Source organism: Acomys minous, assembly GCF_964271855.1.
Source record: "Acomys minous genome assembly, chromosome: 15".
Classification (NCBI taxonomy): domain Eukaryota; kingdom Metazoa; phylum Chordata; class Mammalia; order Rodentia; family Muridae; genus Acomys; species Acomys minous.
The window spans coordinates 5,993,438-6,006,420 of NC_140497.1; the positions used below are offsets into that span (position 1 = coordinate 5,993,438).

General features: G+C 50.0%; 1 protein-coding gene and 1 long non-coding RNA gene across 4 annotated transcripts in view; one reads left to right on the plus strand and one right to left on the minus strand.

The window, feature by feature from the left end:
- The window catches only part of ANKRD10 (ankyrin repeat domain 10), a 25,307-nt gene extending 18,073 nt beyond the window's left edge, over positions 1-7,234 (minus strand). Inside the window, exons 1-2 of one of the 3 annotated variants that reach the window (XM_084759649.1) lie at positions 5,864-7,233; positions 3,303-3,455 (exon numbers count right to left, since the gene is read on the minus strand). In XM_084759649.1, the coding sequence (XP_084615775.1) occupies positions 3,303-3,455; positions 5,864-6,328 (618 nt within the window). In that variant the 5' untranslated portion in view covers positions 6,329-7,233. Of the gene's footprint in view, positions 1-3,302; positions 3,456-5,863 lie in introns of all 3 variants that reach the window. The other 2 variants (XM_084759650.1, XM_084759651.1) reach the window with 2 other exon arrangements.
- On the plus strand, positions 6,281-12,768 carry LOC311584927. Its single transcript, XR_014775039.1, has 2 exons — positions 6,281-6,413; positions 12,093-12,768. It is a non-coding gene; the product is annotated as an uncharacterized lncRNA (long non-coding RNA).
- Positions 12,769-12,983: the final 215 nt, after the last annotated feature.

The following is a 12,983-nucleotide window of genomic DNA, read 5'->3' on the forward strand; positions in this document are numbered from 1 at the left end:
TCATTTTATCCTGGAGCTTGGCACAAATGTGCTGTATTGAAATAACTATCTTATGACCAATAAAAACAGACTCCCAAGGCAGATAAACCCTGTCTCCAAAAACAAAACAAACAAACAACCCCCCCAAAGAAAACAAAAGACTCACTTTCAAACAGCCACCCAGGCAAAGAGATAGCTCTCAACCAATTTAGAAGTCCCCATATACTTGTCTATAGCTTCTATAGTGCTGACAACGGTAAAACACAAAAGCTTGTTTTGAACTGTCTTGAATTGGAACCATATTTTAGAAAAGACAGTCTCCAGTCAGAGGCCGGGGTAGAGAAGGGAAGATCTCAGCAGGGCAGGGGCAGCTGTGTAGTGCAAACAGACCTTCAGTATGGCAGACACTGGAGGGAACAAGAGGACGACAGATAGAGGAGAGCACCCCGAGGGCCACTGTGGAGTGCAGTAGTCACTAAAGAAAAGAAAGATGAACTATTCTAATGAGGAAACCCCTTTACCTCCTCTCTAGCTATAAGACCCAAAGCAACAAGCGCAGTCAGAAGACAAAAGCAAGAAAGACGAGCCATTTCTGCCAGAGACACTCATCTGACCGCTGTCTGGGAAACCCTGAGGAAGAGCTTTGCCAGTACTTGAGTGGATCGCACCTCAAAGCTCCTGGGAACAGCAGTTGGGAGTGCCTGTACACCACATAATTAAGGGATAAAAGAAAAGACAGGAGCGAGGCAACTGCAAAGTGTGTGGCCTTGGGAAAGGGTCATTCATCAATAAAAGTAGCAAGTGCTCATTTCCCAGGACCCCCCCTCCACTCAGCCCCACAAAGCACTGTTCTCAGGACAGGGAGCTAATCAGAGGACCAGCAAGCCACATGGCTGCCGAAGAACTATCTACTGAACTCAGATGCTTAAGGAAGCAAGCCATCCTCATTGTCTCCTTTCTGGAGATAGGCTCTCTCCACTGGCTCTAAGCTAGAACTTGCTACACAGAGCAGGGAGGCCTTGAACTCACATAGATCCACCTGCTTCTGCCTCCCTAACTCTGAGATTAAAGGTGTGTGCCAGCACATCTGCTAAACTAGCTTTTTAAAGAAAGGTGGAAGAAAACCTCTACAAATTGGCTGGGAAGATGGTTCTGTCCATAAAGTAACTAGTCATACTGATGAACTTCAGTGTAAAATGCAAGGACTTTTCTATGCCTGCCCTAGACATGGAGACGGAATACACAGTCTACAAAAGCATCTTCCAACACTTCAGGTTCAGTGAGAAAGAACCTTAACGAACAAGGCAGAGGCCACCAGGCATGGTGGCTCACGCCTGTAATTCCTGCACTCCCAGTCTGAGGCCAGCCTGGTTTACAAAACAAGTCCAGGACAGCCAAGGCTACACAGAGAAATCCTGTCTCTTGAAAAACCAAAACCAAAACCAGAAAGAAGAGCAACTGTGGGAACACCCAGCACTGACCTCTGAGACCAATGCACATGCACATTCATTCATATTCATATCCCCGCCACACACATTTAAATACCACACATACACATACTCTGCAGGGAAACTAACAGTTTTAAATCAGATTTTGCCAAGTAAGTTCAAAAGAAAAAAAAAATCTTACATTTAATTTTGGAACAAGAGAAAAAAATCTGAAAAGACAGAACGGGTATCATCAGCGGTCAGGGACTAGGTAGGCTGCCCACTCGTGCTTTGTTCTCCACACCTCTGAGGAAGGCACACACTGAAGCAACCTTTCCCAGAGGGCGGTGCTCCAGCCTCCGCTACATTTCAAAAGTACTCAGCATGTGCAGTACTAGTCTAGAACCAGCACAAACCCTGGGAGGAAGGAAAGAAACAGGGGAAGGGGCACTAGAAACTGCAGAACAGATACTCTTATCTTGGGTTTTAAAACAAACAGACAGGTGCCCAATCTGTAGAAACAAAAAGACCAAAAAATTACCAATTTTTCCCAGGACTCAGGGAGGCAGAGGCAAGTTGATCTCTGTGAGGGCAGCCCAGCCTACATAGTAACAGTCCAGGACAGGCAAGGCTACAGAGAAACCCTGTCTTGAAAAACAAAACAAACAAAATAACCACCACACAAAAGCTCCCACTTTTTAGTGGTCAGATCCTAGAGAGCCTTGATCCAATGACTTATGATGTCAAATAACCAGCCTAACTTCCAATGGCCGCCACCACCTCGTTCCAGTTGGCCAGTGGCGGGAGGACAACTGGTCCTAATCTCTTGGCCAATCAGGACGCTGCTCACCCTGCTCAAATGGCCCAGGAGGTAATTTTTTACCTAATACAAGTGCTCTAACATTACCTTACACTCCCAGTTAGCCCATCCCTAAACATTTCAGTCTGGTAAACACTATCACCCCTGCGCCTTGGGAGTCTTGTCCTTGTTCAAGAAAACCTAGCTGCAACCAAGCAAAGAGGACTCCCAAGTCTTCAGCATGGCACAAAAACTAGCTCCGTTTCCTCACTGGAAAGCGTGTGGTATGGAGTCTGCAGACAGCAGCTTCTGTCATCTCAATTCACCTGAGAAATGGCCAAGCAAGTCTGCAGGAAAGTGGCCATGGAACTGTTGGCAGCGAATGTGCCAAAGGGTAACAGAAGCAGCTTAAGTGGACACGTCAACAAGATGAGAGACGAGCAAGCTGCCCACCCCGAGCAACACAACTGTCCGCTGGATGCTTCCCCACCAGAGACTAATAACACAAACATACATTTGTAGTACACTTAGGTAAGGGATTCTTCAGACACACCAAAACAACAACAAAAACAAAACAAACAAACAAAAAAAGCCCCACAAAACACAAAAAGCAAAACCCCAAAACTCACATACTCTCTAGTCTGTGCATTTATATACAAATTTCTCGTCATTCACTCTGCCCACTAAGTAAATGACACTTACAAGTGCTGTTCCTACACCTAGTCACCACCCCAACTTGTGTGCTGAAGGGCAAAGCCACCCTGAAGCTGGCCTGTGCCATCCTTTTGCTAGTCTGGATGTGTTTCTACAGTATCTGTGAAGTTAAGGCACTGGTGAGCGGGCGCCAGGAAATCTGGGCTGTGAGCCAACTGCCTTCAACTATCAGCTGTGACCTTGGCAAATCATCACATCAGATCTGGGCAAGTCACACAACAGGTAAAGGCACTCTCTAAACTGAATGCATGCCTCCAGAGGAAAGCCAGTTCACCTCAGGTAAAGGTACCAGACTCTTACTAAGGCCTTCGATTTAAAGCAGTGTCATGTGAATAACTTAACTGGGAAAACAAAAAAAGGCAGTGTGGATCAGGCCTTCTTACCGGTTTGTTAATGTTGGCCCCAGCTTGAATCAGCCAGACCAGACACTGGGGATGCCCTCCAAAAGCAGCAATGTGGGCTGGGGTCTGGGCATATCGAGTGGTTGGGACATTCAGCGAGGCTCCTGCTCTGATCAACTGGATTAGGCACTCCAACTTCAGACACAGGCAAGAGGGCAGAAACAGAACATGTCAGTATGCCAAGTAACCAACTGTCACAAGTTAATTTCCTACAAACAATAAGCAAAACTTCAAAAGCATTTAAGCTAAGAGTGCATTATTCTTTCCTTTTTTTTTTTTTTTTTTTTTTTTGATTTTTCAAGACAGGATTTCCCTGTGTAGCCTTGGCTATCCTGGACTCGATTTGTAGATCAGGCTGGCCTCCCCCTGAGTGCTGGGATTAAAGGCGTGTGCCACCGCGCCCAGATAAGAGCACATTATTCTAAGGAAAACCCTTCCTTCTATTAATGCTTGCACATACATGATAAAATGTTAAGTGATTGGCAGGCCATAAAAATGGTCTCAGTAAGCTCCTTATAGACAAAGACTTTTCCATGCCGTTCACAAGTGCTCCATACTGAATGCCCCCAAAACGCATCCCCTAGCACTTTCTCAGTCTTTAAAACTCAACAACAGCAACAGCAACAACAACAAAACCCAAAACAAAACAACCCAAACACCATCACAGCTGAGCTCACCCAGCAGGTGACTGAGGAAAGGCTGGCAAGCAGGACCAAGACACAGCCAGGCCCCGCTGTGCTGGCTCTGGTTATGAGCCCGTCCAATTCAACTCGTGTAGCAAATGCCTACCCTGTGGCCAGGGATTTTTTTTTTTGGGGGGGTACTTACTTGTTCTCCAATTTTGGACTGTTTGTTTCTCCTCAACTGACCACAAGGCAGTGAAGAAGCTCTGCCTGGCTGCAAGCAATTCCTGAGACTGAACAGCATCTCCAGTCTCCTATCTGACTCTCTGAGAAATTTAAGTCTGTCCTTATAAAAGGACAGATAACTTCAATAAACACATTCCTGTGGGTTTTTTTTTAAATTGAGTACAAAACTTGCACAGTAGGCAGTGAACAGACTCTAAAACAAGTGTTAGAGGTGGAAAGTAATGGCTGGCGAGAGTTCCTTTAATTTCCCAAGGGAAAATAAAAGTCCAACCTGGGGTAAGATGAACAGGTGTCAGTGAAAAGCAGCTAGCTAACCTTTCCCATGGAGCGCCCCCAGGATCTGAACTTGTTAGCTACGCTATGTTCAATCTAGGAAACTGGGTTTGGAACTCTGGAGGGTGCTTTAAATGGGCACCTTGTGAAAGTCAGGGATAATTAGACTTAATAATGGCTAGTCTTCTGGGAATAAATAAGCCTCATAAATGACTTGGTAAGCTGAGCACTAGTTCGTCCTGAGGAAAACTGGCTGGAAACCTACAAAAAACGAAGGGCAACAACAAATGGCCCGCATGGGACAAGAGGCCAGAACTTTCAGGGTCTAAGAGCGTTCCCTAGTAGTTAGGCCATCCAGGTTTCTGACAGGCTGGCTCAAAAACAAAGTCCTCGCCTCAGCTACAATACTGGTCTCCAAAGCCAAATCTCCAACTCGCCCTTCCTAGAAATGAAAACGCTCTTTTAAGTTTTACCTTAAATTGTGGTAAAAACCGTACAACGTGAAGTTTGCACTTCTAAGGCACAAATGTCTAAGGCGCTGACGAGATTCCCAGCCGACCACCTATGCGTCGAACACCAGGAGGACAGGACCCATTGGCGCAGATCACACAGGGCGACCCCAATGGAGATAGGGGGCTGGTAGACATGGCCGCGACCCCGCCTTTGGCTACATGGGGGGGGGGGGTACACTTGACACGTCCGACTGCGAGGACAGCACACAGCCCTTCCCGTATTTTATTTATTTGCTGGTTTTTTCTTTTCCGAGACAGGGTTTCTCTGTGTAGCCTTGGCTGTCCTGGACTCCCTTTGCAGACCAGGCTGGCCTCGAACTCACAGCGATCCGCCTGCCTCTGCCTCCCGAGTGTTGGGATTGAAGGCGTGCGCAACCACGCCCGGCCCCCTCCGTGTCTTAAAAGCGCTCTGCACCGGGTTTCCATTGGACAGGAACGCCTGGCTCCCGGCTCCCTCCTCCCAACGAGTAGGAATCTTCTACAGGATTTTTCCTCCCCGAAGCCAGGAGGCCTGCCCTTCCCTCTCGAAACAGCCACAAATGCTGCACATGCGCTCTGGGTCCTTCGGGGGGCGCAGGCGAAGGCGACCCGATTTCCGCCCCGCCTCCCAGCACTCCCCGCGCCCCCTGAGGTCCTGGGGCGCCCGCCGCCGCACATGCGCCTTAGGCCCCTCGAGGCGCCGGCGGCGCCAGTGCAGCTTCCGCGCCCCCATCCCCTGGGTCGCGGAGCGCGCGGTGCCGCCCATGCGTCCTGGAACCCTTGTGGGAGGGGGTTCGGGGGACGACGCGGGCCAGCGGGCTTCTGCCGCGCTCTCCAGACACGGTGGGGTGCACTCTGACCCTCACACAACGGTACGCGGAAAATGGCGCCTTAAAGCGCCCGCGCCCACCTTGCCGAAGTGCGCGGCCCAGTGCACGGGCGTCCAGCCGTAGAAGGAGTCCTCAGCGGCCAGGTGAGCGCGCGGCGTGTGCGGCAGCAGCGAGCAGAGTGCGACCAGGTCCCCGTCGCGGCAGGCGCGGTGCAGCGGGAAGCGGAGCGACAGCAGCTCCTCGCTGGAGAAGCCTGCCTCCACGCCCGCTCCCGCCGACATGGTGGGTCGCTTGGGAAGCGCGCGACGGGCCGGCGAGAGGGACGTGCCGGCGAAGGCCTGCGAGTCCACCACCACTCGAGCACAAAGGACGGGCGAGCTGCTGCTGCCGCGTCCCACCCGCAGCCGAGCGCGGCGAGCACTGAGGGCGGGACCTGGGCGCCGGGGCGGAGCCTGCGCCGAAGAGGAGGGGCCGGAGACGCCGCTGCCTCGAGAGTGGGCGGGGCCTGCGCCGGGACGAGGCGGGGCCGGACGGGCCGCTGCCATAGGAATCAGTGAGGAGTGGGCGGAGCCTGCGCCGGGGCGGAGTCGGGTCTGAGCAGCTATGCCGCCTTAGGCGGCGGTTGCAGAGGTTGGTACCTGAGGCGGCCGGGAGTGGGGCGGGGCCAGGAGGTGATGGCGGCTTGAGGCTGCAGGTTAGTGTGGCCTGGGTCGGAGGGGCGAGGCTTGGCGGTGATTGACGCCTGACACCTCGCCTGGAGCCCGCGGACTCGGACACTGGACGCAAACCGCAACTGAGACCCTTGCCTGGGACGGCCAAGGCCGAGGCCGGGCCTACCTGTGATTGGCATGCCTGGAACTAAGGGGGTGGGGCCAGTCGACGCCTGGAGGGTGTGGCCTGGAGCGGTTGGCGCTGGGCCGGTTCCGGCCGAGCCGGACGCCTGGGGCGCAACTGCTAAATGGAGCTGCTGCTTTGCCAGACGCGCTCGCGAGTGGGGACCCAGGACTCTAGGCGCAAGTGTTGGCTAGCAGCCGGCCTTGGCCTGCTTCCGCGGTTGCCTGAGTTCCTCCAATTAGTGTTTATTGGGCGCCTGCGGAGCACAGCTCCTCATTAAAAACCCGAAAACAAGGGTGCAGCTATAGTTAACATCGCTGTCCCTTAATTGGCATGGCTGCCCGGAGACGGAGCAGGAGCGAGCGGATCGAGGGGCCCCGGGGTCTGTAAACATAAAACATGAGTCACACAAGGAGGCCGGGCACAAGGTGAAAGAGATTTTATTATCGAGAAAAATGCACTACGGAATTTTCTTTCAAGTGGTACAATGCTATGGTCGTAAAAATAGGGTGTTTTTAAAAATTGAAAACCATCTGAGTCATTAAGGAGTGGACACTGTTCATGGATACTTACTGAAACATTTTTTAAAAAATCATATATATTTGTTTCATGCGTTTTTTTTTCCTTGATGAGGCTACGTAATAGAGATTCAAAGTACTGTACCGCGGAAACTGGCCTGGAACTTATCCTCCTGCCTTAGCGTCTGGGATCATAAACATGTCGGCAGGCCACATACCTAACGTTGCAACCTTAAGTAGTACAAAGCGGGTAATTAGAAACCCCACAATTGACAAAGGGAAATTGTTAACACATGTGAAGACACTACACAGCCGTCTATTCAAACAACAGACACTCCTTGTGAACGTGAGGAAGGATGTTGAGAAATGTTCCAGTCTAGATAGAAAAGTGCAATGTTTTGATTCACTGAGCAATGACTAATGAGTGGGAAACATGAGATGGAATCTGTCTGTTTCAAGTTCATTAATAGTTGTGGTATTACTTAGTTGCTTGGACCCAACGCTAGCCTGTTCTGTTTCAGGCTTGTTCACTGAGAGGTTGGCGTTGTTTTACATGCCATGGGCCTTAATCTGAGAAAGAGGAGTCTCATTTTGCAAAATGACAAGTGTAGCTTGTCAGCTTTCCCAACAAGGGGGAGTATTGCACTTACCTTGTCTTCTGGGGGCTGTAAGCCTGAGGCAGATTTTTTGGTGTGTGTGTGAGTCATGTGAGTTCACATGGAGAACAGGAGATGTCAGATCCCCTGGAACTAGAGTTAAGATGCTGGTCAGCCTCAGTGTGGTTGGTGTGAACCAAACTCAGGTCTTCTATAAGAGCAGTATGTGCTTCTAACCTCTGGGCCATTCTCTAGCCTGAATATTACTCATTTTAAATCATGAAAGAAGTCTGTTTTTGTTTTCAAACTGCTGTGTAGCTCAGTAACAGGTTTTGCCCAGCGGGCTTGTGGCTTTGATACCCAGAACTATCAAAATCCACGTAGATGTCTTGCCTCATGAGTGTGCCTGAGACTGCACCTCTGCCTTCACACACTTTACTTTTTCTTTCTTTCTTTTTTTTAATTTCTTATATTTTTTCCAAGACAGGGTTTCTCTGTGTAGCCCTGGCTGTCCTGGACTTGCTTTTGTAGACCAGGCTGTCCTTGAACTCAGAGATCCGTCTGCCTCTGCCGTCTGAGTGCTGGGATAAAAGGCATGCACTACCATACCCGGCCTACTTTTTCTTTTTTTGTGTGTGACAGTTTCATGTGACTAAAGCTTACCTGGAATTTGCTCTGTTGCTGAGGATGGCCTTGAACTCCTGACTGGATTTCCCAGGTCCTGGGATGATGCTTCCATGTGGAACTGTGGATGGGACTCTAGAGTTCTTGTATATGAGGAATGTATTTGACAAAGCAAGCCACATCCCCAGCCCAGTCTTCAGACTCTTGCTGATTAGAAAGCTGCCAGATGCCTCTAGAGGTGGAGGTGGACTTTGGTTTTCCTGGCTGCCCATACCTATTTTGGAGTAGGAACTCTGTTAACCACTCCCTTGAGCCCCCCTCACCCCACTACTCTATCTCTGAATCCCACAGTACCCTCTGAACCCCATTTCTCTCTCCCTGAACCCCACACCACCACCCCTTAAGCCCCCTCACCTCATTACTCTATCCCCGAATCCCACAATACCTCCTCACCCCATTATTTTATCCCTGAACCCCACAATACACCCTTACCCCCTCACCCCATTACTGTATCCCCAAATCCCACAAACCCCCTCACCCCATTACTTTATCCCTGAACCCCACAACACCATCACTTGATCCCCCTTACCCCATTTTCTATCCCCAAGCCCCACAACACCACCGCTCAAGCCCATTTTTAATTCTCACTCAACATTTGCCAAAATGATACAAACTTGAAAACCGAGAAAACTGAAAATCAATCAGTAGCTTATTTTCTAGAAGAGGGTGCCCTAAGTAAGATCTTGGTTAAAGGGAACTTGAAGATTTCAGAACTTTGAACACAGTGGTGCACGCCTGTAATCACTTGGAAGGCAGAGGCAGGGGAGCTTTGTGAGCCTGGGGCTATAGCCTGTTCTACATAGCAAGTTGCAGGACTAAATGGAGAGACTCTATCTCAAACAAACAAAAGTTCTAGAATTTACCTCTCAGTCTGAGCACATATCTTTTAGAAGGGTGAGCTGTCCTACAGACACAAAATCAGACTCCATTTGTTGTCACAGTGATGGGACAAAGTATTGGGGACAGAAGGTGAAGGATATCATGTTACTGAAATACCTGAGGCATGAACAAGAAAGGATTATTCTGACTCATGGTTCTGGAAATTGCAGTCCCTGGTCAGGTGGCCCTGTGGCTCTGGGGCCCAGGCCATGCAGCAGTTCATGGGAGGCATGTGTGGCAGAGCGCCCCCACGCCTCACCCTGTTACCTACAGTCCTTTCTGTTCTGTCCCTTGGCCCCTTGCCCCACTTTGGGGATCAAGCCTTTAACACAGAGCACTATAGCAGGCACTGGGGGTGGGTGGAGAGACAGATAGCTATAGGCACCACAGGCGCTGTCACCAAGGAGAGGGACCTTCTTCTGGGAACCAGCAGGGGCAAGATGGCGGTCAGTCAGAGGGACTTCAGTTTTACAGGCAGGTAGTCACTAAAAATGTTTTCGACTGACCTGCTCATGTCATCAGCACAGAGAAAAGTCCCTGCACCTGGGCAGGGTGCTGGGTTTCCCTACCACCTGAAGAGCAGATGAGGAAGACTCCTTACCATCCAAGCTGTGCCAGCCCAGGCAGAGGCTGTAGCCTGGCCACCAGCTGACCAGCCCCTTGTACCTGCTATTACTGAAGTGACTTGTCACCTTATCACTTTAACTGAAAGTACTGTTATCACATTTCTTCAGAAAGAGCGCCAAGAAGCTGGTATAATCCCAGTACTTCGGGCAGGACTTCAAGGCCTCCTTCTGGCCAGTAGTTCGAGGTTACCCTTGGCTACCTGAGAGCCTGTATTTAAAAGAAAAGTATGGTGCTGGGAGTGGTGGTGCACGCCTTTAATCCCAGCTCTTGGGAGGCAGAGGTAGGCAGATTACTGTGAGTTCAAGGCCAGCCTGGCTACAAAGTGAGTCCAGGACAGCGAAGGCTACACAGAGAGACCCTGTCTTGAAAAACCAAAAAGAAAAAAGAGTGTGCACAAACAGCTTTTACCTTCCTAGGCTTCTTCATTACCAAGAAGATCATCTTAGCCACCTCAGCAAGCTCAGAGTCAAGATGCCTCCTACCTTCACAGAGTGTACACACCAAGTTGGCGAATGTTTGTGCACAATATGGTTTCTACAGTAAAGACAAGTAAAACCTCCCACTACCCTTCCTGGTTATTTTAAACTGGAAAGCAATCTCTTTAAGCAATCACTGGGCACCTAGGGAAGCACCTTAAATGGAACGGAGGCAGAAGAAAACAACAGCTCCAGTGGCAGGTGCCCCTGGGGCTTCCCACTGGGGCAGTTAATTTCTCTGTGTCAGCCTTTCCCTCTCTGTTGGGACGGCTGGGTGGTGTGTTTGAAAAGAGTGCTGGAGAGAGTCCCTCAGCCTCTCCGCATTAGTTTAGTAAATAATTATACTGTCCAGGTACAAGGTTGTTGTCAAGGTCATTTTATATAGTGCCCTTGCTGATTGGGAGTTGGCTGCAGTTCACAGGCACCTCAGTCACCAGTGTTTTCTGATGCTGTCTTACTCTTGGTTGCTATTTCTTTCTTTCCTTGAAGGCTGAATATAAAAGTAGAGGCCTCTAGGGCTTTCTGTTTTCAGTCTGCTCACTTGGGGTACATGTCAGCTCCTGAGTATGTCCCCAGTGCCTCTCAGTACCTCCTCTCTGTTCCTTAGCCTGGTGGCCCTGAGAGATCACCTCTTCTGATGTCACATCACAGCACTGTCACCTTTACTGGAGACCCTGCTTCCCCAGCCCTTCATCCAAGACATAAGACTTCGTTTTTGTTGTTGTGGGTTTTGTTTATTTTGTCAACTTAACACAATCCAGAGTTCTTATGGAAGAGGATTGTCAAGTGAGAAAATGCCTCCAAGAAATTGTCTGTAGGCAGCCTGTTGGGCATTCTTTTTCTCGGTTAGTGATTGATGTGGGAGGGCCCAGCCTCCTGGAGCAGTGCTACCCTCGAGCAGGTGGTCCTGAGTTGTATTAGAAAACAGGCTAAATCCGGGTGTGGTGGTGCATGCCTTTAATCCCAGCGCTCAGGAGGCAGAGGCAGGTGGATCGCTGTGAATTCGAGGCCAGCCTGGTCTACAAAGTGAGCCTAGGACAGCCTAGGCTACACAGAGAAACCCTGTATGGGAAAAGAAAAAGAGAAAGAAAGCAAGTCACGGGGAGCAAGCCAGTCAAGCAGCGTTCCTCCATGACCTCTGCTTTAGTTCCTGTCTCCATTTTTCTGCGTAGAGTTCCTACCCTAACTTCTCTCGGGGGGTGGGGGGGGGGTGGGGGGTGGAGTGGGACCTTCGAGTTGGAAGCTGAAATAACCCTTTCCTCTCCAAGTTGCTTTTTGTCATGGTGTTTTTATCACAGCAACAGACCATTACTAAGGCAAGCCCGTTCTTCTCAGTTTATTTCATGTAGCAGAGAGGATTTCGTTTTGTTTTGGTGTTTTGGAGACAGGGTTTATCTGTGTAACAGCCCTGGCTGTCCTGGACTCACTTTGTAGATCAAGCTGGCCTGAAACTCACAGGGGTCCGCCTGCTCCTGCCTCCCGAGTGCTGGGATTACAGGCCTGTGCCACCACACCTGACTGCAGAGAGCAATTTGTAACCTTGCTCAGTGTCTTACACAGTCAGGGTTTGAGTTTACTAGCAGGACACGCAACTTTACAGAGAATAACTAGAAACCAGTGTTTTGACCCAGATACCCAAGATTGTCTGTGGTGGTTTTGGTTGGCCACCCCTGACTCCTCCAACTCTTCTTCCAGCATGCATCCCTGGAGCCCTGAGAAGGAGCACGGTGACAGGAAGGCTCCACTGCGTAAATGTCCACTAACTGTGGCAAGGACTGAAGAATGTGACTGGAGCAGTACCTGGTCCGGATGACGCCATCCAGGGGACGGTTGTCAGGGTAGAAGGACTAAACCACCGATGGGGGTGGGGGTGGAGTGACCAGACGCTGGACTCAGTGGACTGAGCAGGACACAGTTGAAGCCACACGGGATGTAGGACGCTGTGAACTGAGGGTTCCAGAAAAGGCAGCACCTGTGCTCCCCTGCATGTGGCTGGCTGTGGGAAGCTGCAATGTTGCAGGTTAGTACCCACCCTGGGATGGGCTCAGCATCCTCATAACTATCAGATGAGGTCCTCTTGAATCGTGCCCCTAGATCCCCAGCTTCCACCAACCCGCAGGCTCAGAGTGTCATTAGACAGCGCCTAAGTCATGTAGCAGAGACTTGCTGGATTCGCCTTCTGACCTGACATTTTCCCACCAGGACATTTGAAAATCGACTCTGTGTATGACATTGTTGTGTTACTATAGAACTTAATGAACCGTCTACCACAGTGAAACGTAGTGTTTGTGCACCATGAATCCAAGTTCCTACTTGGGTCATGGCTACTCATAATTGGCTCTGGAATAAATGGCCTCTTATGCCCTTTGAAGCCAGAATTCTGTTATTGTATTGATAACACACTGAATATATTGGGCCTATTAGACGAGACCAGAGACACACAAACACACATAAAAAGAGGCACAGCACACTGAACTGTTACTTTGTCAAGGACTGCTCAGGAACACTCATCACAGTTTCTGCCCAGGAGATTAGCAGGAAACAAAGTCCTAATTGATCCTGGCGCAGCTCAGTTGAGATTCTCCA